The sequence below is a fragment of the Hibiscus syriacus genome, unplaced genomic scaffold, assembly GCF_006381635.1.
Source record: "Hibiscus syriacus cultivar Baekdansim isolate YM2019G1 unplaced genomic scaffold, ASM638163v2 tig00111689_pilon, whole genome shotgun sequence".
In the NCBI taxonomy this organism is placed as follows: domain Eukaryota; kingdom Viridiplantae; phylum Streptophyta; class Magnoliopsida; order Malvales; family Malvaceae; genus Hibiscus; species Hibiscus syriacus.
The window spans coordinates 258,867-282,987 of NW_024063154.1; the positions used below are offsets into that span (position 1 = coordinate 258,867).

General features: G+C 31.3%; 3 protein-coding genes across 3 annotated transcripts; 1 reads left to right on the forward strand and 2 right to left on the reverse strand.

The window, feature by feature from the left end:
* Positions 1 to 2,415: 2,415 nt before the first annotated feature.
* On the reverse strand, positions 2,416 to 3,309 carry LOC120167605. The gene is made up of 2 exons (XM_039176568.1): positions 3,305 to 3,309; positions 2,416 to 3,145 (listed from the first exon to the last, which is right to left on the reverse strand). The coding sequence occupies exons 1-2, from the start codon at positions 3,307 to 3,309 to the stop codon at positions 2,536 to 2,538; spliced, it is 615 nt and encodes a 204-aa protein (XP_039032499.1). The 3' UTR covers positions 2,416 to 2,535.
* Positions 3,310 to 6,383: 3,074 nt separating this feature from the next.
* Positions 6,384 to 10,214, reverse strand: LOC120167527 (probable NAD(P)H dehydrogenase (quinone) FQR1-like 1). Its single transcript, XM_039176522.1, has 4 exons — positions 10,192 to 10,214; positions 7,718 to 7,811; positions 6,932 to 7,194; positions 6,384 to 6,831 (listed from the first exon to the last, which is right to left on the reverse strand). Exons 1-4 carry the CDS (start codon positions 10,212 to 10,214, stop codon positions 6,600 to 6,602), a joined length of 612 nt encoding a protein of 203 aa, XP_039032453.1. The 3' UTR covers positions 6,384 to 6,599.
* Positions 10,215 to 16,006: 5,792 nt separating this feature from the next.
* LOC120167585 (dynein light chain 2, cytoplasmic-like) lies at positions 16,007 to 21,279 on the forward strand. The gene is made up of 5 exons (XM_039176559.1): positions 16,007 to 16,195; positions 16,285 to 16,414; positions 20,827 to 20,897; positions 20,993 to 21,055; positions 21,148 to 21,279. The coding sequence occupies exons 1-5, from the start codon at positions 16,058 to 16,060 to the stop codon at positions 21,262 to 21,264; spliced, it is 519 nt and encodes a 172-aa protein (XP_039032490.1). The 5' UTR covers positions 16,007 to 16,057; the 3' UTR covers positions 21,265 to 21,279.
* The last annotated feature ends 2,842 nt before the right edge of the window (positions 21,280 to 24,121 follow it).

Below are 24,121 nucleotides of genomic sequence, written 5' to 3' on the forward strand. Positions count from 1 at the left end.
CTAAAACTGTCGAGTCATAGAATTGCAGATTGTGTGGGAAAGGAATTATGAAATGTTCATTGACTGTGATTTACAGCAATTTCGACAATTTTAATAATTTTTTCGTTTGAATATCCTTTTGGACAAATTTAAGATCGTTAGAGATGTGAAAATAATAGGTTAAGATTAATCCATTGTTTTATTTTTCAATAAATATATTTTCATTTCTTATTGTTGATCTCAACTATTTATTTTCACTCATACATCGGTCATAAATATGTGTAAAACTAAAAAAAAATTACATTATATAATTTAATCATATCTTATATATATATAATTACTTGGTTGCTATGTAACCAAGTTTAAGAATTATCCATTAATGTCCATTTCAGCAAGTGAAACTTTGCTAGGTCTCAATCATTCATTCATTATGGTTTGTTTATGTCATACGGTTGAATGTTGAGAGTTGAGAGTAGTTCACATTCACACATGGTTTTGATGGTGGCAATTAATACTATTAGTTGTAGTGTTATTGTCAAAGTTTAAACACAAATGTATAGGTAAGATTGGGTTGTATTCTCATCCCAAAGTCTATTTAAAGGCATAAATGGATGTTTCCTCAGGGATATACATCATCTGAGTTTATTTGGTTGATTGAAAAAATGAACGGTAAAAAGGAGGAGTAGGAAAATGAAAATAAATAATTAAATCGAATATGCTTAATAAGAAAGAAAATAAGAGAAATTGTCATTTAAACACAAGAAATGAATACATGACATTTTAGTCACAAGTGAATGGGTATAAAAGAAATATATTTCATGAGTGAACCTTTGACTATAAGTCTTGCACTATTCCTTGGTATTGATTTATCTTATCTAAATTTCTTTAAGGACTCATTTATTATAAAATTTACTTCAAATACCATATCATTTATCACTTCGTCAACAACATTCATGGCTACACGAGCTTGTGCCTGTGATCTGTTCTTGTTTTGGTGGTCTGGTCATTGATAGCATTGGTACGCCTTATTTCCAACTTTACCACACACATATCAGTTGATTGGGTCGACAAGCTTCCTTTTTTTTTATACTTCTTGAAATTTATTGTCTTCTTATCAAAAATAAAATAATAAATCATTGTCTTCTTGTTCTTTGAACCTGTTAGTTCTAGGACTAGAACTAGGCTCCACAAGATTAACTTTTAAAGGAAGTTGGAGAGAAGATGTAGAAGCCTTATCTTTAAGACAATTGACTTCATTGATCTTTATATGACATTCAGTTTCTTCAACTATATGTCCATCTTCTTGTGTTTCAAAAGGTTGTAGTAAACAAACCATGATTTAGACAACTTTCCAATCAGAACATTTACTTGGAAAATCTCACACATCTTTATTTTCTCAGGTAAAATATTTTAAACGCATTTCTTTCATAAACTTGTACTTACTCCATTATGGGTTGTCTTCTATCATTTGGAATTTGAGCAACTCTCCAATAATGTACTTCTTAATCCAAACATCATTGGCTCCCTATTTCTTATCCAATATGTATACGAAGTATTAGCTCCCTGATGTTGGAAACACCCTTAAAATAGTAAGACTCAATACCACATGACAACCTTTGGTTTACTTAAGAGATAAACTCTAATATACGGTCTTAGGCCCAATGAGTCGTATTAATGACGTAATGGTATTATCGTTGGCCGTAGTGGCGTTAGTATGATAGATGTTGGCCTTAATAGTGTAAGCCTAGATGTTTGTGTGGTCTTAGTGGTAAAAATTATATCATACATACTCGATATATATTGAATTGTAGCCATAATAGTACTCGACTATTATATATGTAACCTTACGGCGATTGAGAAAATAATACAGACACTCGAGATTATACTTATACGATCTTAGTGGTGATATTGATGATACACGTGTATACTATTATGATTTTAGTGGCGAGATCTTGATGGATATTTCAAGATCACATATACTTATATTCGATGCTAGATGAGGTAGAGAGATGATATAATTATATATACGTATTACTCCCTTGTGGGATCTTGATGATGATAATTCATGGTTAGGCCCTTAGATGCAGGCTAAGAAAAGCATGAGATTTGTATTGTTGATGATCAACATGTCATGCCTTGGATTGTAAACCATGCATATACTCATTGCTTATTGTATGTTCTATCAGCATGCTTATATTTATAATATTCATGATATGATCATAGGATTAGCCATATAATACTGAGCTTGTGAAGCTGAGTATTCTAGTCAGGTACGTAGCCAGTATTCTAATACAAGAGGGTGAAGTATAATTAACTATAGAAAATAAGGGAGGGCAAAGTAGAACTAACCATAGATAATAAGGAGACAAAATCAAAATAAAGTAAAATTAGGAGCTCTAATTTAGTATTTGCCCATTTTTTTAATAATAAGGAATAGGGGGTAGTGCCCCAGGACAAAACTTAACTTTGTCGCTGGTTCGAGTGTTTTAGTTCGCAGACTACACAAATCAAACATCAAACTATTTTGTACTACATTCTGATGCAAACTAAACTTAATCAAACCAGACTAAACATTATTGTTGGAATCAATTTAATCAAAGCCATTGATGTACCTTGAGGTTTACAGTGAGGAGGTTCTTCGAAAAGAGACAAAGAGAGCTGTTTATATGCGACAGCAATGTCAAACAAAATAAGACCCAATTTAGGGCTATCAACGATGATGTCTTTAACAGGCAACCAAAGGAAGAGTTCTTCTTGGCTTAAACCGACCACACCAATGAGACTGTCATAGCTAAGGTTAGCCGTCACCACAGTGTTGAAGAAAACCCTATTCTCGTACTTGGTCAGGCACGGTTCGTCGAGGAAAACTTGGAGGGTTCCATTGTCGGACAGCGTGTAGGATTTCACTTCCTTTGGGAGTAAACCTTTTGGTAGGCCTCTCGAGACGAGGAGATCGTGGATCGAAGGCGACGATGACGACGAAGAAGAAGAAGAAGAAGAAAAAGAAGAATGAAAGGATGATATCAAGGAAAAGATTGTGAGGAAATGAAGGAATCTCAAGGGGTTTGCGTTGGTGGTGATGAAGAATGAAAGGATGAGAAAATCTAATTTAAAATGAAATTGTTCTACTGTTTTGAAATTATCTTTTCTTTTCACACAAGCAAAACTCAAATAATTCAAAAAAGAAAATTTGGGTCATCTTTCTGGTCGATATCTTCAAGGCAATCAAAATTATTATTTTCAAAAACCTTAACCCCAAATATAATGATTATATTAATTCATAAACTAGGGTTAATTAGCCCATGAAAGGGTAATATGGTCAAACCTCATCATACGAAGCATTCAACTGATGCATATATTGCAGTGAAGAAGACTGAAACTGTCCTAGTCCTCATTTGTCATAGAAAATGAAGGCCAAACATGTCATTTCATCTACAAATTCAGTTTTCTGTTTTTTATATTATATTTTAATTGGTTTAGATTCAGGTTTATACTTTGTAAAGGGAATAATTGTTAGAGAAACAAAATCTTTCTGACAAAAAGATATATTTATTTACCTTTTTACCATTCAAGGAGAGGAAAAGGGTTTGATGGTAATAACATTAACATTTAAGATGTTATATTGGCAAAATCGATCAAGTAAGCTACTGAAAAAAAAAATCCCCATATGTTGTTTCTTTGAAAGGCATAATGTCAAAATTAACCCTCAATATTTATCAAAATGATCATTTGTCCCTATTCTATTTTTTTTAACATTTTGACCTCTCAACGTTTCATTTTAAAAAAAAATGTTCATAACAGAACAATCACTTTGTTTCCCATTCTTCTTTTTAAGGTATTTTATCTCTTAACGTTTCATTATAGGTTTAAAAATGCTATTATTTTAGAGTGTTAATGTTAACTAATAGTTTTACTATATATAAAAAAAATTACACCAAAGTGAAACGTTAGAGACTAAAATGTTACAAAAAAAAAATATAAACAAAAAATAATCATTTTAATAATGGGCTATTTTTAGCATTATGCCTTAAAACTGTATTTAAAACATGATATTTACTAAATTTTAATATGTTTATATTATGATTTTTAATTTTTTTGACGGGTCTGTATAAATTTTTAATTATTTATCCATTAATTAGATCAATTGAAAAACTATTTTTTATTTTAGGGTCAATGAGTGCGTTACGGCTGGGGAACCTAGGGTAGGTGACCCTGCCCAAACGAATAGATACACGTGGACCAAGTGACCGGTAACTGGCAACTGGCTGACCAGAGAGTCACGAGCATTAGATATTGCTGGATGGATGGGTCTGGGTAAAAGCAGGTATCCGGTTGCGAATTGGTCAACGTGTGGGTCATGAATGTCCCAAACGCGTGATACTTGCTTGACCTCTTTCTATTATGGAATATCCTCTCCCAAACATCTCTCACCTTTTCTTTTTGGGTCAAATTTTCTGGATAGTCCCTCTATTATGTGTAAATTTTGGATTTAATTGTTTTTGTTTTCATTTGATAGACAGTTTATGTTCTTTAAAACTTAAAATTTCAATGTTGATTAAAATAATATAAAGATAATATAACAAAACTATTATATTGATTAATAAATAATAAATTAATAACAAACTTATAATATAAGAGCTAATGACATAATTTAATTTAACAAAATTCACAATTATTGTATGAATCGAGATTAAAATTCTAAAATCTGAAGAGCATAAAATTCAATACCTTATGTCACCACATCTAAAAGTTTGTACCTTATGTGGCATTTGGTTCGTGAAAAAAACCAATACCAAATGGAATAATCTTTTATGAAATTACACTCTCACGTTTGGTTTGCAATCCTTTCCCTTGTGCGACTTATTATCAACAATAGCATTTTTTTTTGGTTAAAATGATATGAATGTCATTCCCTCTCAATTCTTAGGTGTTGTACAATTCCTGACATGCTGGATAAGATTATCCTTAAAATAACGACATTGTGTATAATGAGTAATCATTTACGAAAGTGATGAAGTATTTATGATCTTGTAAATTCATATATGGTTAACATATATTAGAATGAATGATTTAGAGTGGATTGTACATTTATCAATTCAGTGGTCACTTTCATTACTAGAGTGATTAGAGGTGTTTTTATAATTTTACCTACTTGGGAGTATTTTGATAATTTATCTCTCTTGAGCTAGTATGATCACTAAATACATTTAGGCCTTCTCTTTTATTCTATCGTTAGTTATGCGTCAATCCTGAGAATATTTTAGAGGGTAAATTTTATCTTTTCAAGTAATATCAATATCAGACATGGGCTTTGAAGTAACAATTAAAAAAAGGCTTATTAAAGGCCAGGACAAAAATTGGTTATTACACCAAGTTTTGAAAAAAATTTGTAAGATTATATACAAAACAATACTTGTGATAGGTGGAGGGTCAATCCAAGTGACAAACAAAATCCAATTCACTAAAAACAAAGAAAATAAATTAATTAACGGAAAAGGAATGTTTGATGAAAGAGAGTCAAGATCCACTTAAGAATAAATTATTATATGCTCACATATTAGAGGTCTAAGAAATAATATATTATCGGGTTTACAAATTTTGACTTATTAGAATATAAATATAAAATTTTGTCACATGAACTGTTAATTACCGATTAAATAGAAAAACCACTAAAGTTATTTTGTGACAACAAATTTACAGTACTTTATTTCATATGCAACATAAACACATTAAACTCTAAGAACATATACATTAAGTTTATGATTATTAAAAAAATATCAGAGTGGTTAAATGTTTATAGAACATATTGGTATAAACTCATGACTGCACGCTTACTAAGAGACTATCACCCTAGGTCTTTCATGAATACATTACTCATGATTGTGCGCTTACTAAGGGATTATCACCCTAAGATATTATTCAAGGGACTATCATGTTGAAGATATGAATTTTAAGTCCCAAATTTGGTAACAATGTACATTAAATCAGTAATTTGCATGAAATAATACAAATCTATCGGCCTATTGTTCATTTTAAGATCTTTGGATACATAAGATATGCCTTATTATAGAGTATACTCATTGTTTTTAATTTCTTATGTGACATTATAGGCTCCAAGACAGATGGACAGAAAAAAGAAGCGATGTTGTTTTAGCTTCATTAGTTAGGTGATTGGACTGGTGTAATGTAGAATGTTTACGTACGCTACACTATGTTCGGGATTGAGCATGGCTTTATGATTCCAAAAAGTGAGAGAAGGATATTCGTTTCATTACATTAAATTTCAATTTGAATAAAGATTCCAATAAATCATCAATGAAATATATCATTTGAGCGAATATAACATTAGTGAATGTGCCGTATGTTTCAGTTCTGAATTTTGGGTATTTAGAAATGCTAAAGGCTTGAACGGACTGAAAATCCGAATCAGATTTAAGAACTTTCATGCCGGAGTTCGGAATGGTATGACAAATATATGAGCAAACTTTGCCATTAATCGAAGCCAATAGACGTACACGCATTAAGCATATATGCAATATACGAAGAATTATTGTTATGCAAACTTTGTATAAAAAATATAATATGAATGCACAAATTGTGATTTTTGTAGTAAATCGAAATCAGGCAGCTGCCTTGAGTTTCTTGGCGATGCTGGCGATGTACTTTCCTTGGTGAAAAGCCTGTGCCAACTCAAGTTCAGATGGCACCCTTGATCCATCCCCGGCGTAGGTTCCAGCGCCGTAGGGACTTCCTCCTTTCACTTGCTCCATCTCGAACATGCCTGCACCAAAGGTGTATCCTACGGGAACAAATATCATGCCGTGGTGAACGAGCTGAGTGATTGCAGTCAACCTGCGTTAAAATTGGAAAATATATTCAGATACTGGTTAGGTTTTCATCATCCCATTTTAGTTTCTGGGTGCAGGAAGTCTTATTATATGAGAAAACATACGCTGTAGTTTCTTGTCCGCCACCCTGAGATCCGGTGCTATAGAAGATCCCAGCAGGTTTTCCTGAAAGTTGCTGAGTTCTCCATAGACCTCCAGTTGCATCCAGAAAAGCTTTGAATTGCGCAGACATCATTCCGAATCTTGTCGGGAACCCAAAAACAAACCCATCGGCCTCAGCAAGATCATTCGGTGTAATAACAGGTACATCACTTTTTGGCGGTGCACTCATCTTTCCAAGAACCTCTTCTGATAGAGTTTCAGGGACCTATACCACATATATATCCACAGTTATTCCACTTTTACCAAATCTACACGATTAATAAATAATCAATCATAACTACTCATCCAATATGAACTTGCAAGTTGCAACACCGAGGTTTTGCAAAAATCGGATAAACAAATGAAATACAGTGACTCGAATCAAGGAAGGAAATGCAAAACCTAAGCATATTTGCAATGATTTCATCAATAAAGAAAAGTAACCAGAGAAAACCACACAAGTTGTAATAAGCGATGGACAGTAACATATGTGAGTAACTAACACAACTGCAGACAAAGATTTCTTACAGGGAATAAGTTCAAGGTTCTCAAAGACAGACATCAACATGTCATAATATTTTTCTTTTCTACAAAACTAAAATAGAAAAAGAAGAGAGAAAAATAAAATTCAGATGGGGATGGAACAGTTGAAACGAAGTATTTATAACGAATCTTTTACCTTATATTAGTCCATTGCAAAAGAAAGCAGGTTATTCAAACCATAGCAGCATATGGTGCACCATTATTACCTGCCATAATTTGGCTTCAACGCCTTCAACAGATGCAGCCCCTTTCTTTATCTCCTCTGCAAGTTTTTCTACATGTCCGTACATGGAATAGTATCTGTAACAACAGATAGAAGATTTTATCAAAATTCATCCAAATCTGCTGCAATGCTGTGATGAACACCTACTTGTTCTAACCGGGCAAACAGCTCAGTACTGTTATGCTAAATATTCCTAATATCAGAGAACCTCAGATTACAACTCTCCTATAACAGCAAAACCCGGAAATACAGTACCGTTCAACCAGCTTACCTTACACCGATATTTATCTATAAAAAGTACAGGGCAGAGGGCTGTAAGGTGAACGCTGTGATGAACAAGTTGATAGTAAAACAAAAATATTAACTAACCAGTATCAAACTAGAAGATTGAGTGCTTGATAACAATTGCATGGGATATACCTAATCACCAAAATGGAGAACATGCTATGCCTGACATAATAGCTCATTATAAAGGAGAATTGTTTCATAAAATTTAGATGCCAAATGTTGAATGCAAATGATGCTATAAAATTTATCTCAAGTTAATTGCATAGGTAACATACAGAGTCATTGTTTCAAGTTCTGGCAAAACAGATGAGTGCAAAGTAAGCGACAATGAAAGCATCCAGAGTGCTGAGAAAGTGTATACAATTTAAAGTAATATAGTAAATCTATAAGCATGCCAAATGTAAGTCCAACATATGGTACTTACAAAACAATAATTACGTAAATTAGTCTCCTAAACCCATTACGACCATTCAAATGCCTTTAATTTCTTGAGAAATTGCTTTATTCCGAGAAAAAAAATAAAGCGCTTGCTCCATATTATTGACTCAAGCATCAAATAGGGAACAACATCGTGTGATATTGACTCAAGCATACATATAGGGAAGAGTTGCGAGGTACATGCTGATTCATCTGAAAATTCATTAACTTGTCGGTGAGAAAAATGAAGGGCCTCCCTTAAAACCACTATCTTACCTCCATATTATTGTTCAACAAAGACGAGTTCCTCGCACAGATATATGCTTTGGTTATTAAATCATCTCTGACAGTGGGACACAAATCCCTTGTTAATGCACATTCATCTTTAATACAGGTACTAACACATTCAAAGATTAAAAGAAAACAAAAGAAAAACTTGTAGGTGAATAGAAAAAGGATCCCCTTAAGACCAACAACTACCTGACTACCTACACATTATTGTTAGACAAATACAAGTTATTTACATGGGCTATATGTTTTGGTTATCAGATCAAAACAGACGTCGAGACAAAAATCCCTTGCATACAGTTTCTTTTTTAATACAAGTACTAACACGCATTTAAAGATTAAAAGAAAAACCGACATCTTAGTGGTCAGTAAACAAAAGGACCCCCTCAAAACTGAGAACTACCTGGCTGCCTCCATATCATTGTTACATAACTACAAGTTCCTTACCCACGTTACATATTTTACTTGTCAAATCATCTCAGACAGTCGGACATAATTCCTTTCTTAATGCACATATAATTTCATTGTTAAAGTACAAACACACCTTGAAGATTAAAAAACCAACTTGTCGGTGAGTAAACAAAAGGACCCCCTTAAAACCAACAACTACCTGACTATCTCCATAATATTGTTCAACAAATATAAAATTACTTACAAAGATTATGTGTTTTAGTTATTAAATCATCTCACACGTTGTTAATGCACATAGAACTTTATATTTACTACAGGTAGTAAAGATTGATCCCAGATAGCATAAGGATTTTAAAAGCTACATCCCAAATCAGAACAAGAAAACATAGCCTTGTGAACAACCGGAATCTTTGTACACCATAGATTTCAAGAAAGAATAATAATAAAAACTTATAAGAAAGCAGAATTCAGTTAAGAATTCATCGTTTTCAAACTAAAAAGTGTTCAGGACAGAATCAATTCGAACACTACACTTTAAACTAAAAATTGACCTTATAAATAATAAAATAGCTACAATGATCACATTGCCAGCAAAAAGATAGACTTCAAGGGTTATTTCTCAACTAAAACACTGCGAAAATCAGAGGAAAAAACTAATTGGGCAGTGCATTTCCCGGAATGAAACCGGAAATTGATTTCTAACATGAACAATTAAAACTCACATTTTTTCAGCTCCCGAAAATTACAAATATACGACTGAAAACTAATCGTTACTCAAATTACTGAAAAAATTAATAGCAAATCCGAATTTTCTGTTAAGATATAAACTGGGAAAAAAACAGAAAAAACTTAGTTGCAGAGTCAAATCAGAGTGAAGAATCTTTTATCAAAAAAAAATTAGATCGAAGGATATAAGAAAGAAACGAGAATAATCACGAATCAAACTCAACCGAAGTACAAATCAATCAAAGATAAAAACTAACAGTTATTCACAACCAAAAAACGAATCTAAAAACTAAAGAAAAGAGAGTGAACATTTGTTAAAATACGTACACAATATACAATTTGGTTGCCATGGATGAATTTCTCTAAAAATCTCCACCGCAATCTTCTATTGTTTCTTCTTTACACTATAAAACAATGGTTGACGAATGAGTGAGTATGGGAAAGCCAATAAGTTCAATTTATAGAGTTGCACACTATGGGTTTAATTTATTTTTTTAATTTAAATTTTACTTTTTCTATTTTTTTTTTTAAAAAAAAAACTCCCAATGCCACAGGACCCGAACTCGATAGATTTCGACCTAATTTAATCTTTTACGGTCGGATTTTTTCTTAAAAAATTGAATTCATGTTGAGTTTTTTTAAAGAATATGTTCGAGTCAGGCCAAGTTCGAGTTTAGGGTGAAAAATACCCGACACAACTCAACTCAACCCAACCCAAAAAATAATATGATTATATATTATATTTAGGTATAATTGCAATAATATATCTTTATATACTATTTTTCCAATTATATATATATTTTTATTGAATAAAAATAATAATTTTAAAAATATATTTGTTCCGGGTTGAATTCGGGTTTTATTTCAAAAGATTGGGTTGGGTCGAATTCGGGTTTTATCAGATTGTGTTGGGTCAGGTCAGGTGTAGTCATTCTAATATCGGTTGGGTTGAGTTTTCAGATGAATGAAGTATATTTTTTGGTCGGAGCGGGTTGATCGGAAACCGATCCATGCTCCTCCCTAAACTCCCTTAAATATATGATGTTTGAACTTAAAGAGATAATAATATTTTTTTAACCATTAAGATAACTTCCCTATAATTTATTTTTTTTTAGTTGGAGTTGTTAGTAGGTTTTGTATTTATATCATTATGATTTATTGAAGTGAAAGAGAAAATTAACTTATTTTAAAAATATTTTATTTTTCGTAAAATTATCGTTTCTAAATAAAATTAGTTTAATTCTTTAAATTGTGTTATTTATAGTGGCAAATTTTCATATTTTTTTTTGGTACAATGCAAATTTTCAAATTTAAACCTTAGATGACCCACTTTATATTATTGATAAAAAAATAATTTATTGCTTTTTTATTAAATCAATTTAGTTTCGATCTAAATTAATAAATTATTTAAAAATATTTAAAGGTAAATAGAATCATTTTATTTTTGAATAGGTGTATTTTGTGGTTAAATGTATAAAAAATTACCAATAGGCTGTGCATTTGTATCATTATAATTTATCGATGTTTAAAAGAAATCAATTGAATTATAAATTTTCAATTTTAAAATAAAAATAGTTTATCTTTTTAAATAATTTTGTTTATAGCGGCAAAATTTCATCACATCTTCTATTATTGATGAATAACTATTTTCTCAATAGTTTAAGTAACATAAATTTTTAGATTAATAAATAATTTAAAATGTTTAAAGTTAAATGGAATGTTTTGTTTTTTAAGATGTGTATCTTTTGATACAGTGGTATTATATATAATTTTATTTTACAGACGCATAAAATATCTATTTTATTCAATGGGATTAATTTTTTTGTTAATATTATTTTTTATAAAAAAGGATAATATTAGTTTTATTTAATGGTGGCATGTTGTTGTCACCTCATCATCATTGGTCGTTGGAATATTAAATACAACATGGTATTCATCTAGAAGATTTTATATTTTACTCTTTCTTCTTTTAATTTCTTTTATTAAATTTGTTGATCAATAAATTCCATTAATTTTGTAAGGTTTGATTTGATTGTTCTAGGTATACCTTTTTTCCTTTTTTTTCTTTTCCTGTAATAAATGCGATAGATGGATTTTAAAAATTACTTTTATGACAATTATTGTTGTCAGTGATTGAACTTTTTTATTAAACCTGTATTACTAAACTATATTCATTTGATTATAACTTATATTAGTTTTGGGTAAAGTACACAAATGGTCCATCGACTATAAGATACTATTTTGTTGAGTCCCTAGACTATTAACGTTACAAAATGATCACCCAATTATTCATTACGTTTCAAACTCGTCATTTTCCATTACAAATTATTAGTAGTCTGAGCTGGATGTTAACATGTTGAATGAGATATGATTGTTATTTGAGATTATGAGATCAAATTTTACCATATCTCTGTCAACATGTTAACATCCAACTCAGAGTACCATTAATTTTTTAACGGAAAAGGACTAGTTTGAAACGTTATGAATAGTCAGGTAACCATTTTGTAATATTTAATAGTCAAGGGACTCAACAAAACAACTCCCTATAGTTGGGGGACTATTTTGTAACTTTTAATAATCATGATACTCAATAAAGTAATATCCTATAGTCAAAGGACTATTTGTGTACTTTGCCCTTTCATTTCTAGTTCAATCTTAGATAAATTTTTTTATAAACAAATATTTTTAAGATTTTAATTTTATCCTAAAAATCAGATCAAATTTTTTATAAACTTATAAATTGAATTTCAAATGAACATATATATTTTTTTGGTAGATTTGGATTGATCGAAAATCCTACAGATATCTATCCCTATCCGAGACCAAATCCAATGATTTAGATTTGGGTTATTATATTAATTATAAATTTGATATATTTTAAGAGGATTAATGGGAATTGGGGTCCAATAAAGAAAAAAAATGTGAACAAAAAGTGGTATTTGATGGTGTCTCGCAATGGCAAAAAGGCATTTTGAATTTGCGAAATCAAACAAATGACTGCGTGACAGAAACGGTATGACGTCTCCCATATTTTATGTCCATCAGTATAACTTGTGTATAACCGATTTTTTATTCAATTAAAAGTATATATAAAATATAGTTTGTTGAATAGTTAATCAAATTTTTAATGTGCCATTTTATATTATTTTCACTCAAGATTTTATCGTTAAAGAAAATGAATCTTATAAGAAATAAAAATCATATTTATCTTAAACATTTATGGCATTTTAATAAATATAGGATATCAATATGCAAAATCCAATGGTTCATCTCATGATAATTATTTTTCTTTTATAGATATGAGGTAATTACAAAATAGTATTTGTTTAAAATGTTTCATATTTATTAACGACACACATTGCAAATGTAACTATTCTAACTTAAAATATTTAGAAAAACAACACTCTATTTTAATATTAAGATCGTTTTGTTGTTTAATTCATTATAATAATTATCTAGACATATATATTTTTTATGTTGTCTTGAAAAATTAAACAAGTTTCCACATGATTATTTGTCTTGATGTTTTCTTACCTACCTATAAATAGAATCAATGAGAAATCAAATCTTAAGTCAATTAACTTATATTATTGTTAATAATATATATTTAATAAATTTAAGAGTCAAATATTAATGCTCCATTTGGTTTTAAAAAATATAGACTATTTTTATTTTATTAAAAAATAGAAAACGTGGAAGGAAACGCGTTTAGTGGTAAAATTAAAAATGATTTCTATAAAATGAAAACAAAAATAAGAGAAAATTTCAAAACAAATAAATGTTGTTTTCAGTGTTTTCTTAAAAATTATTTTCAAGAATTAAAAGAATAAAAAAATTATGGGTTTAAGTTTTAACTTACAGAACAAATAAAGCATCCATGTTTATATCTCCAATTAATCAAAAGAACATCAATGCTTTGCAAAATCTAAGCTTCAATGGCATAATCGATTCTAAAACCTTCAAAACTTGTGTTCCTCACATAACTTACAACTCGTACTTTGAGAATTTTTCAACAACGCCGATATTTATATATGTTTTGCTAAAATTTATGATATAATTGGAGAATCTTTCTATAATTCTTACTTTAAGGTAATGCTCTTCTCAAAAAAGATTATATGTTTTAAGAGTTATAGTCATACTAGACTTAAGCAATGGTCAAATTTATGTAAAAATCTTCTTTGCGTCAGAAACAATTACTATCTTTCAAGGTCACTAACACTTGATTTTTCTGCCTATTAATTGTTCTTTGCATCGAATGAAATTAAAATCTTTGTATAACTACTTGTTAATTTAATTTAATTACACAAGTTAAAATTCTAATAATATCTTTCGATTTAATTCAGATTTAATTATTTTTACTTTAATACAACTTCAAATCCTAATAAAAGTATCTTTCTTTTATATCACATTTAATTATTGTTTTTTATGAAGAAAAAGGTTGTAATTTTTTTATTGATTTCAAAACTTTCAGTTATTTAATCATATTACATTAATATTACTATATTTTTTAATATTTATATTTTAATTTAATTATTTAATAATTATTTGTTTATTTTTATTTTTAGAAATTTGGTAGCAAACACATTTTCATTATTTTCGTTTTTTTAAAATAAGTTTTATTTTTATTAACTAAACAAATTTTGTACTTTTTGGAAAACTGAAACTGAAAGTTGTTTTTTGAAAATAAAAACAGAAAATATTTTCTTGAACCACTTATACAATGTAAAACTCTTTAGTTTTACATAGATTTAGGACGATTAGATGATTAAAATAGATGGTTGAGATTGACTCCTTGATTTTTTACAATTTAAGGTTTAAAAACTCTTTTGTAAAGTTTTCTAGATTTTATTTTAACCAATAAGACAATAACACAAATTATCATCTTATTATTTGGGGTAAAGTACACAAATAATCCATCGATTATAGGGTGATTCTTTATTGAGTCAATCGACTATTAAAAATTACAAAATGATTCTTCGACTATATGGTGTTGCTTTGTAGAGTTCCCCGACTATTAAAAGCTATAAAATGGTCACCGACTATTTAGTATGTTCCAAACCCGTCCTTATCCATTAAAAATTGACGATAGTCTGAACTGAATGTTAACTTGTTGACTGAGATATGATAATTTTTTTAGATTCTATGATCAAATTTGTTTCATATCTTAGTCATCATGTTAACATCCAACTTAGTATACTGTCAAATTTTTAACGAAAAAGGATGAGTTTGAAACATATTAAATAGTCGGGTGACCATTTTATATCTTTTAATAGTCGGATGACTCAACAAAACAACACCCTATAGTCGAAGAACCATTTTTTAATTTTTAATAATTGAGGGACTCAACAACACCGCCCTATAGTTGAGGACCATTTGTATACTTTACCCTATTATTTAAATAAAATTCTTAAAAAATAATACATAGATCGTTGACAAGAAAATATATTAGAAAAAATGAAAAAAAAAATAGCAAAAGAGAAAATGAGAATAGGTTGATTTCTTAGGTTCTTAACCACAAATTTGTATGGTATGAGAGATTTTCCATATCTTTTTCTTGCCTTCCTTTTGTTCACAATTTTTTTATGATTAAAGGGGAAATTGCTGATATTCAACATCTTCACAATCTTCCTACTTGGGTTTTGGTCGGTGAACTTTTGTTGGTTTTCGACTTCCTCTTCATTTTCCTCTGCATTTAAACACGGCACTTAAATTACATTTTATTTACGTTTCCCGATAATTGATTGTTTAATTTTAAACTATTAACTTACATTTTCTGGGAAATTGATTGTTTAATCTCAAACGATATTACAAATCCCGAGTTTAAGTTTGTCGTTTCTATCTTTTCCTACAACTTTGCTTTTACAATTTAATTTTAAAGATGATTTTTTCCAATTTAGAGAGAAGTGGAAACATCATATATCTGGCTGCCTCACATATGGCTAAATGTGATTGATTAGCCACAAAGAGTTATCCGCGTGTCTGCAACATAGAGGACCACCAAGTTGTGCAGAATCAAGACGATTCATCACGGTATATCCCATAGGATCTAATCTATTGCTGTCCATACAAATGTAAAATCTTTCATTTCCAAACTGAAAAGCAACCACTTGTATGTCATCCATAGTATATAAATAGGCCTCTTTAGCTTCATTTTCTATCACCTCAAAACGAAATCGTTCTCTGCATATCAGCCATGCTCGAGGGCAAAGCAGTCATTGGAGACACTGATATGCTTCAGACCATGCAGCAAGATGCTCTTGATCAAGCTGCTAAAGCCCTCGATTTCTTCGACGTCACCGAGGCTACCGGGATAGCACAATTCGTAAAGAAGGTTAGACAACAAGTACATGTCATTTTTGTTCCTACTTAAATAAACACATCATGGTTGGGTTTCTAATTCTCGGTTGGTATTTGATGAAGGAATTTGACAGAACATATGGAGGTGGGTGGCAATGCATCGTGGGAACTGATTTTGGTTCATTCGTGACACACAGCTCCGGCTGTTTCATTTATTTTTGCGTCGGCAATCTTGCCATTTTGCTTTTCAAGGGTTCGTTAGTCTGAGCCAACACCAGTTTAATATACTGAAGAAACACTGATTTCTTCACTCTTTATCTGCTTAGTCCACAAATATTGTCACCAAAATGAAAGGAAATAAAGTTTTCAACTTCAGTAATCTGTAATTTTTTTCCCACATTAGGCTCCGGCCAATGAAGTACGAATATGGACATACGATAAGACATTGACAATCATACAGCAATACGGATACAACAAGATATGAGAATGAAATATATATCATATGCTTTTATATGCACAAGTATTCAATATAAATATTTTTAATATAATCAATAGTTTTGATAAAAGATTATTAATTTATACCCTAAATAAAATCAATCTTTAAATTCGATTTCAAAGAAAGAAAGTAGAAGCTATTGTTGAGGCTGAAAAGAAAGAGGAAGAAAAGCTGAAAAGAAGGAAGAAAGGTAGAGTATGAAAAGAAAGAAGGAAAACAATGGTTGTGGCTCAGAAGAAGGAAGAAAAAACAATGGCGGAGGCCAAAAAAAAAAAAAGAACCCAAGATAAAGCAAGAGAGAAAATGGAAGAAGGAAACTGAGTAAATATGTAATGTGGGGAATAGTCTAGGGAAGTCCGCTAATGTGTCATATCAATATTTTGTCGTTAAAATTTAATAAAAAATTTGAAGTATTATTTAAAAAATAGTATAATTACACAAATGATCTTCAATACTTATATATTCTATTAATTTGATCATGATTTTTATTTAATTCAATAAATTTAATCTTCAATTGTATGGTAACACATGTCACTATCTAATTTGAGAATATTTTTAATTTATTTAATTTAATAAAATTTCCATCCAAATAGTGTCACCACTTTATTGATGATGAAAATAAATGTAAGAATAACAAACATTAGGCAAGTTTGAATCCAAGACTAGGGGAATCCGAGCATGCCTCACTCACTCGACCAAGTCCATTATTTGTTAATTAATTTCGACATTGAGGAATAATATGAGGTGATAAACTTAAATAATTATGTTGTTTTACGGATAAAATTGAAAGTTAATTGTCAAAATAAAAAGTGGCAATAGTTGTGTGGTGATGAGTATAGTTTACCCAAAATTTAAAATTGAAATCTTTAACCTTATATAGTAAACCTCAAATTTCACTAAAGATTGCAGGGACGATCAATTTTAGAAATCAAACTTGAATAGGAGTGTTTGAGCATGAATGAAATATCTTTGGTGGTTAAAATAATGATTATTATTTTTATTTTGTTTTAGATTTGAGCATGACATTTATAGGGAAGGTCAAGTGTTTTATTGTCAAAATGATTGAGATTTTTTAAAATAAATACTATTTTGTAATTATCTCAAATTAATAAAAAAGGGTAAAGTACACAAATGATCCCCCATTATAAGACGTTTTGTTGAATTTTCCTACTATTAAAAGTTGTAAAATAGTCCACCGACTAAAGAGCACTGTTTCGTTGAGTCCCTTAACTATTAAAAATCTAAAAATGCTCATCCAACTATTCATATGTTCTAATTTTTTGTTAAAAAATTAGCACACGTATGAGTTGAGCGTTAACATGTTAATTGCATGTGATAAAATTTAACCTTAAAATTGTTTGAGTTGTATTTTGTGAATCGACTATCCATTTACATTTTGTCGTCAAGATTTTGGATTAAAATATTATGTCGTCAAATCAATGTTTGAAAGCAATGGCGGTGCCAATAGACATCATTAAAATATGATTTTATCGTATCCCGATCAACAAGTTAACATCCAATTCAGGTGATCATTAATTTTTTAACGGAAAAGATAATGGCGGTGCCAATAGACATCATTAAAATATGATTTTTCTCGTATCCTGATCAATAAGTTAACGTTCAATTCAGGTGATCATTAATTTTTTAACGAAAAAAATAAGTTTAGAACATATAAATAATTGAATGACAATTTTGTAACTTTTATTAGTAGAAGAATTCAATAAAATAACGTTATGTAATTAAGAAATTATTTAATAATTTTTAATAGTTATATAACTCTACAAAACAACGTTATATAATTAGGAGAGTAATTAAGCAATTAAAAAAAACACGAGCTTTTCACCATGAGACCCGCTACGCCATATTCCACCCCTAAGCCGGATTACCTGGACCGGGTTCTTGTCTCCCCCAAAATCTCTCTCATTTTTCCCTCCCTTTTTCTTCTTTGAATTCCGCGCCGGATTTTACTTTCCCACTTTCTCAACTTAATACGAACATTGGAAATTTTTACACTTCATAATACGTATTTGGCAGCTAATATCGTGCTTCTCTCTCTTCAATTTTTATTTGATTTACTTGATGTTGAAAATTGAGTTCTTCATGTTTATATTTTGATTCCTTTTGAATTATTTCACTTTCTCTTGACATTTTCTGTTTGTTTTTCAAGTTTTTGAGTTTAGAGCCTTATCTATTACCATGACGGACTCAACAAGGTAAAGTTTCTCCCTTCTTTTTTTTTCCTTGAATGTTTGATTATTATATATTGAAGAAAAGAAGTTTCCAGAGAGGACACTAGCGACGCACTTCGGATACTTGTAGATACGGATTGTCATTTAGGTTATATGGAGAAAGATGAAATACGACGACATGATCCATTTCATTCATTTGATGAAATATGTTCAATAGCAGAAGAAAAACAGGCGATTTTCCCTTAAATTTTTTATACTCACAATAACCTGGAATTTCCATCTTAATTTCTTGTAAAGTTAAGGTTTTCTTCTTCTTCTTCTCGGTATTAGTATGCGCTGATTGTAATTTGGTATTAGGTGGTCTTTCTACTACTTGGAGGAGATCTTTTCCATGAAAACAGGCCTTCGTGGTCAACTTTAGTTAATGCCATTGAGATTCTTCGTCGGGATTGCTTTAACGATCAACCGGTGCAGTTTCAAGTTTTTAGCGACCAGACTGAATTTTCCAAATTCGTACTGGTTTTCACTCTTTCTCCATGTCACGAGCTGCTGATTTAATGTCTAAATTTTGCCTTGCATTTTTAGTACTCATTCTCAAACTTTTGTGCCCTAATGAGTTTTTTTTGGGGGGGTTAAATTTATTTAGTCAAATTAAAGTAAGTTATTTACTTGCTTTGTGATGTATATGCACTCAATGTGCAAATATGCTTCTTTTATTGGTTGCTTGATAGCTGGTTCACACATTTAGTTTGTAAAAAGCGTTTTCTCTTTACAGATTTTGACATGTGAATTGTGAATTATGAAGATCCTCACTTCAATGTTGGCTTGCCCGTATTTAGTATTCATGGAAACCATGATGATCCTGCTGGAGTGGTAAGGACTAAGGAATTCATCAAAACATGATCCCCCTTTCCTTGTATATGTATTTTTTTTTTCATTTTATAGATAAATCCTACTTGCTCAAACCCTTTTCTCCACTTTTGGTGTCCCATCCTATGCTTGCGTAATAAGTTTTCATATTTCACTAGTGCCATGTTTACTTCCTATTTGATTTGTTAGATAATCAAGTTTTTGTATATTGCAAAAGTCTTGCTGTTCCTAAAATTACTATGAGCATTCTGTTCCTAACTGTTTATTGGTGACAGGACAACCTTTCTGCTTTTTATATTCTTTCTGCATGTAACCTTGTCAACTATTTTGGGAAAATGGTTCTTGGGGGTTCAGGTGTTGGTCAGATTACACTCTATCCTATTCTTATCAGGAAGGTCTGCTAGTCATTTGGTTGACATGGTCTAGAATGGTAACTGTATATTCATTGGAAAACTTATGTCTTTTTGAATTGCTCAACTGCTGTAGCTCTTTATGGTCTTGGGAATATCAGAGATGAGCGGCTCAACAGAGTGTTTCAGGTAATCTACAAATTAACATTGATAATTTTTTGCATCTCATTCGTTTCTGACTCCTTGGATTTTCTGTTAAAATACCTGTTTGTGGTTTATATTTGGTTTCTTAGACACCTCATGCTGTGAATGGATGCGAACTGAGCCTCAAGAAGGATGTGAACTGTCCGATTGGTTCAACATTCTGGTAATTCATCAGAACAGGTTGTGTGTGTTGCAATTCCATGTCTGCGTGTCTCATGTTCTGCTTTGTGATAGAGTTATTTCATGCATGACCAAATTAGAAGTGGAAAAAAGTTACTATGGTGTAAATTCACACGTGGATATATTAAAACGTTTTATGATTTGGCTTGCAGAGTGAAGATGAACCCTAAAAATGCTATAAATGAGCGCTTCTTACCACGCTTCCTTGATTTAATAGTGTGGGGACATGAACATGAATGTCTTATTGAGCCTCGGGTGATTGAATCATAAAATCTTTTCTGTCTTATTGTTTATCTCTTTGAGGATGCAAAAGACTGAAGGTTTATTTTAATTTTGCAGGAAGTACTAGGGATGGGATTTCACATTACTCAACCAGGTTCCTCTGTTGCAACGTCACTGATTGATGGAGAATCAAAGCCGAAGCATGTGCTCCATTTAGAAATAAAGGTTGTGTGTCTTTGAAAGATTAGATTTGCCATTTAATCAATCAGCATCTGTTTCTTCATTATATTTCAGTCCATGATTTGCTGGTTGTTTTATAGGGAAATCAATATCGTCCAACCAAAATTCCTTTGACATCAGTGAGGCCTTTTGAATATACGGAGGTAAAGCAGAGCCGTTTTCAATTATTTTTAAAACTATTTGAAAAGGAAGAAGTTGAGACTGATTTTTTATCTTACTCATGTTCATGATTTAGGTTGTGCTGAAGGACGAACCTGATATTGACCCGAATGATCAAAACTCAATTCTTGAACATTTGGACAAAGTGGCAAGTGTCTTTCTTGCATGGGATAACGGTTTTGGACTTTTTTGAGTTCCTGCATTTTCTAATAGAGCAGTCAAACAGATTAAATCTTTTAAGTATTTATGGTAGGAACAAAATCCTTTGTCAAATTTTTAGCAATAACTTAAATTTTGTTTTAGGTAAGCGATCTGATAGAGAAATCTCATAGGAAAGCTGTTAATGGATCAGGGGACAAGCTCTGTTATTATGTTAGAATAACAGAATATTATAATATTAGAATGTTAATAAGATTAATTAGTATATGTTATTCCGTTAACACTTCAGTTAGTTGGTTAGCAGCTTGTTAGTGGGCTATATAAGCCTAGCAATGTAATGGATTAAATCAAGCATATTTTGTAATTCGTTTTCACATTTTTTAGTAAAACACAATTTCTTGTTGCTCATCTCTTCTTCACGCACACTAATCGTTCCTCATTTCTTGGCATCGATGACCTCTTTCTCACATGGTATCATTCGCCAAACGGTCCTGACTTCGTTTTTCTTCTGCTGCATGGAGTTTTTTTGGCTCTATCGTGATTGTTTCTGCCGTCGTTAATGCTGTGTAAGTACTACTCTCTTGCTGATATGAATATGAATCTTCGCCGTTTTTCTTCTCAATTGCCGATTTTCTCTTTCTCTATCAATGTCAATGGTTTGTTAGTTTGAATCTCACTACTCTAAATCATTGTTGCGGTTGTTCGAATGTTCTGTCATCGCTGTTATGTTAAGTCATCTACGCCTGGTACTTCCTCTGATGTATCGTTATGAGGTCCTTCTATGCTTGGTCTGGTCTCTGTTCGTCATAGCTAGCAATGTTTCGACTGAGCATTTGCTGCTCGTAAGCTGTTTGACAAAATGCCTGAATGAGCTTTTAGGTGCGCCAATGGATTGTGCAACAATGATGTGTTCTCGTTCAATCTCTTCTTTGACGTCACATATATTTGATTTGGAAATCATCTTTGAGTTCTCCGGTGAGATCTATAATTTTGTTTCACGGTTCTCTATCGTGGGTTTAACACCAAAACATGGTCATTATCGTCGAAAATCCTGTAGTTCTTATGGTTCCTCTGGGTGTGTGTGTTGCTCTACCAATTTGCGTGGATCGTCTTTGCGTGGTGAGTTCGTCTCAAGCGCACATAGTGTCTGCTTCTAATCGCGATCAATGGGATTGATCATAGTGGACCACAGGGAGCAGGATCACTCTTGGAAGCTAATGGTATGGTAAATTGTTAGAGTTTTTTGAATAGTTTGTTTACATTTAGAGTTTGTCGGGAGTTCAATTTCTTGCTGCCATTGGAAACAAATTTTGTTCGTACTAGTTTCTTGTGGATGTGTTGCACGCTATTGCATTGCTGGTTATTTTGGATTGTGCATCATCATGATTTGTTGCTTCTATCTCAAAGTGTTATGGGACTTGAAAGCTTCACAGCCAAGTGTTCGTGGGAAAAAAATGTCAAGAAACCTTGTATAAGAGGATGAAGAAGAAAGAAATGAAGGTGAATAAGAAGAACGAAAGGTAGCATCGACACGTTCGATTCAAGTCGAACAGAAGGAATCATCGGCACTTTCGGTTCAAGTCGAACGGAAGGAAGCATCGGCACTTTCAATTCAAGTCGAACGGAAGGAGGCATCGCACTTTCGATTCAAGTGTTCATCTTTTTATCAAGAAGGTTGAAGAAGTCGGGTGAATGTTAGAATATTAGAATGTTAATAAGATTAGTTAGTATTTGTTATTCTATTTTGGTTAGCAGGTTGTTAGTGGGCTATATAAGCCTAGCAATGTAGTGGATTAAATCAAACATTTTTTGTAATTCATTCACATTTTTTTAGTAAAACACAATTTCTTGCTGCTCATCTCTTCTTCACGAACACCAATCGTTCCTCGTTTCTTGCCATCGATGGCCCCTTTCTCAAAGCTCCCATTAATCCGAGTTAAGGTAATTTCAGCCTCTATTTTGTGAACAATATTTACTCCAAGTTCTATTTTTACTTTAACGTGTTTCACCTCTGAGAGGTAGAACAATCTGTCCCTTTCCCTTGCGCTCTAATGTTTATGTCACATCCAACAAGGAAAATGAAGAAAGACTGCTAAAGATCTCCTACTCAACTTACCCGTACAAAAAAAAACCTTTTTGTTTAGCTTTATTTTCATTTATTTTCAGTCATGATTCCACGCTTTTGTTTTTTCAACCACCTCTATCTTCTTTTTCTCCCCTCTACCTTCTCCTTTTTCTTTTGAAGAGTTATTATTAGACATTTGGGGTGGTGAAGCTGCGACAGATATCAAGAATCTCACTTGGAATTTTCCTTGTTGTCGATTGAGTCATATGTGTAAATCTTTTATTATATTGGGATGTTTTTCATCATGATATCTTTGTTTCTGGTACCTGCACTTCATCATTTGGAAAATGCTTACATATCTTTTTTATCCTTCATTTCTTTTTTTAATAGTCGAGAGTGATTCAATGTAGTATCTGTTCAGAAACTTTCTTATCCTTTATTTCTTAGATCATCCATCATGTATGTTGGATTATAAAGCATTCTGCCATTCATTTAACGAAACCATTTTCTTGAATTTGACCTAACCTTACCTAGCAAGTTCATTTCATTTGTAAATTCTTATTTCTGATTGGATATGGATTTAAAAAAAAAAAAATTTAACTCTAGGCTTGTCTTGATTATGTATGTTACTTATTAATTTCCAAAAAGAAAATATCTTTAGCATCCAGAGATAGCCTTTTAAATATTTCTCTGTGATATTTAGGTGGATTACTCTGGATTCATGACAATAAATTCTCAAAGATTTGGGCAGAAGTATGTTGGGAAGGAATCTTGAGGTTGCTCATATTTTATGAGGAATAAGTTCTAATTTTTCTTTCATTTAGGC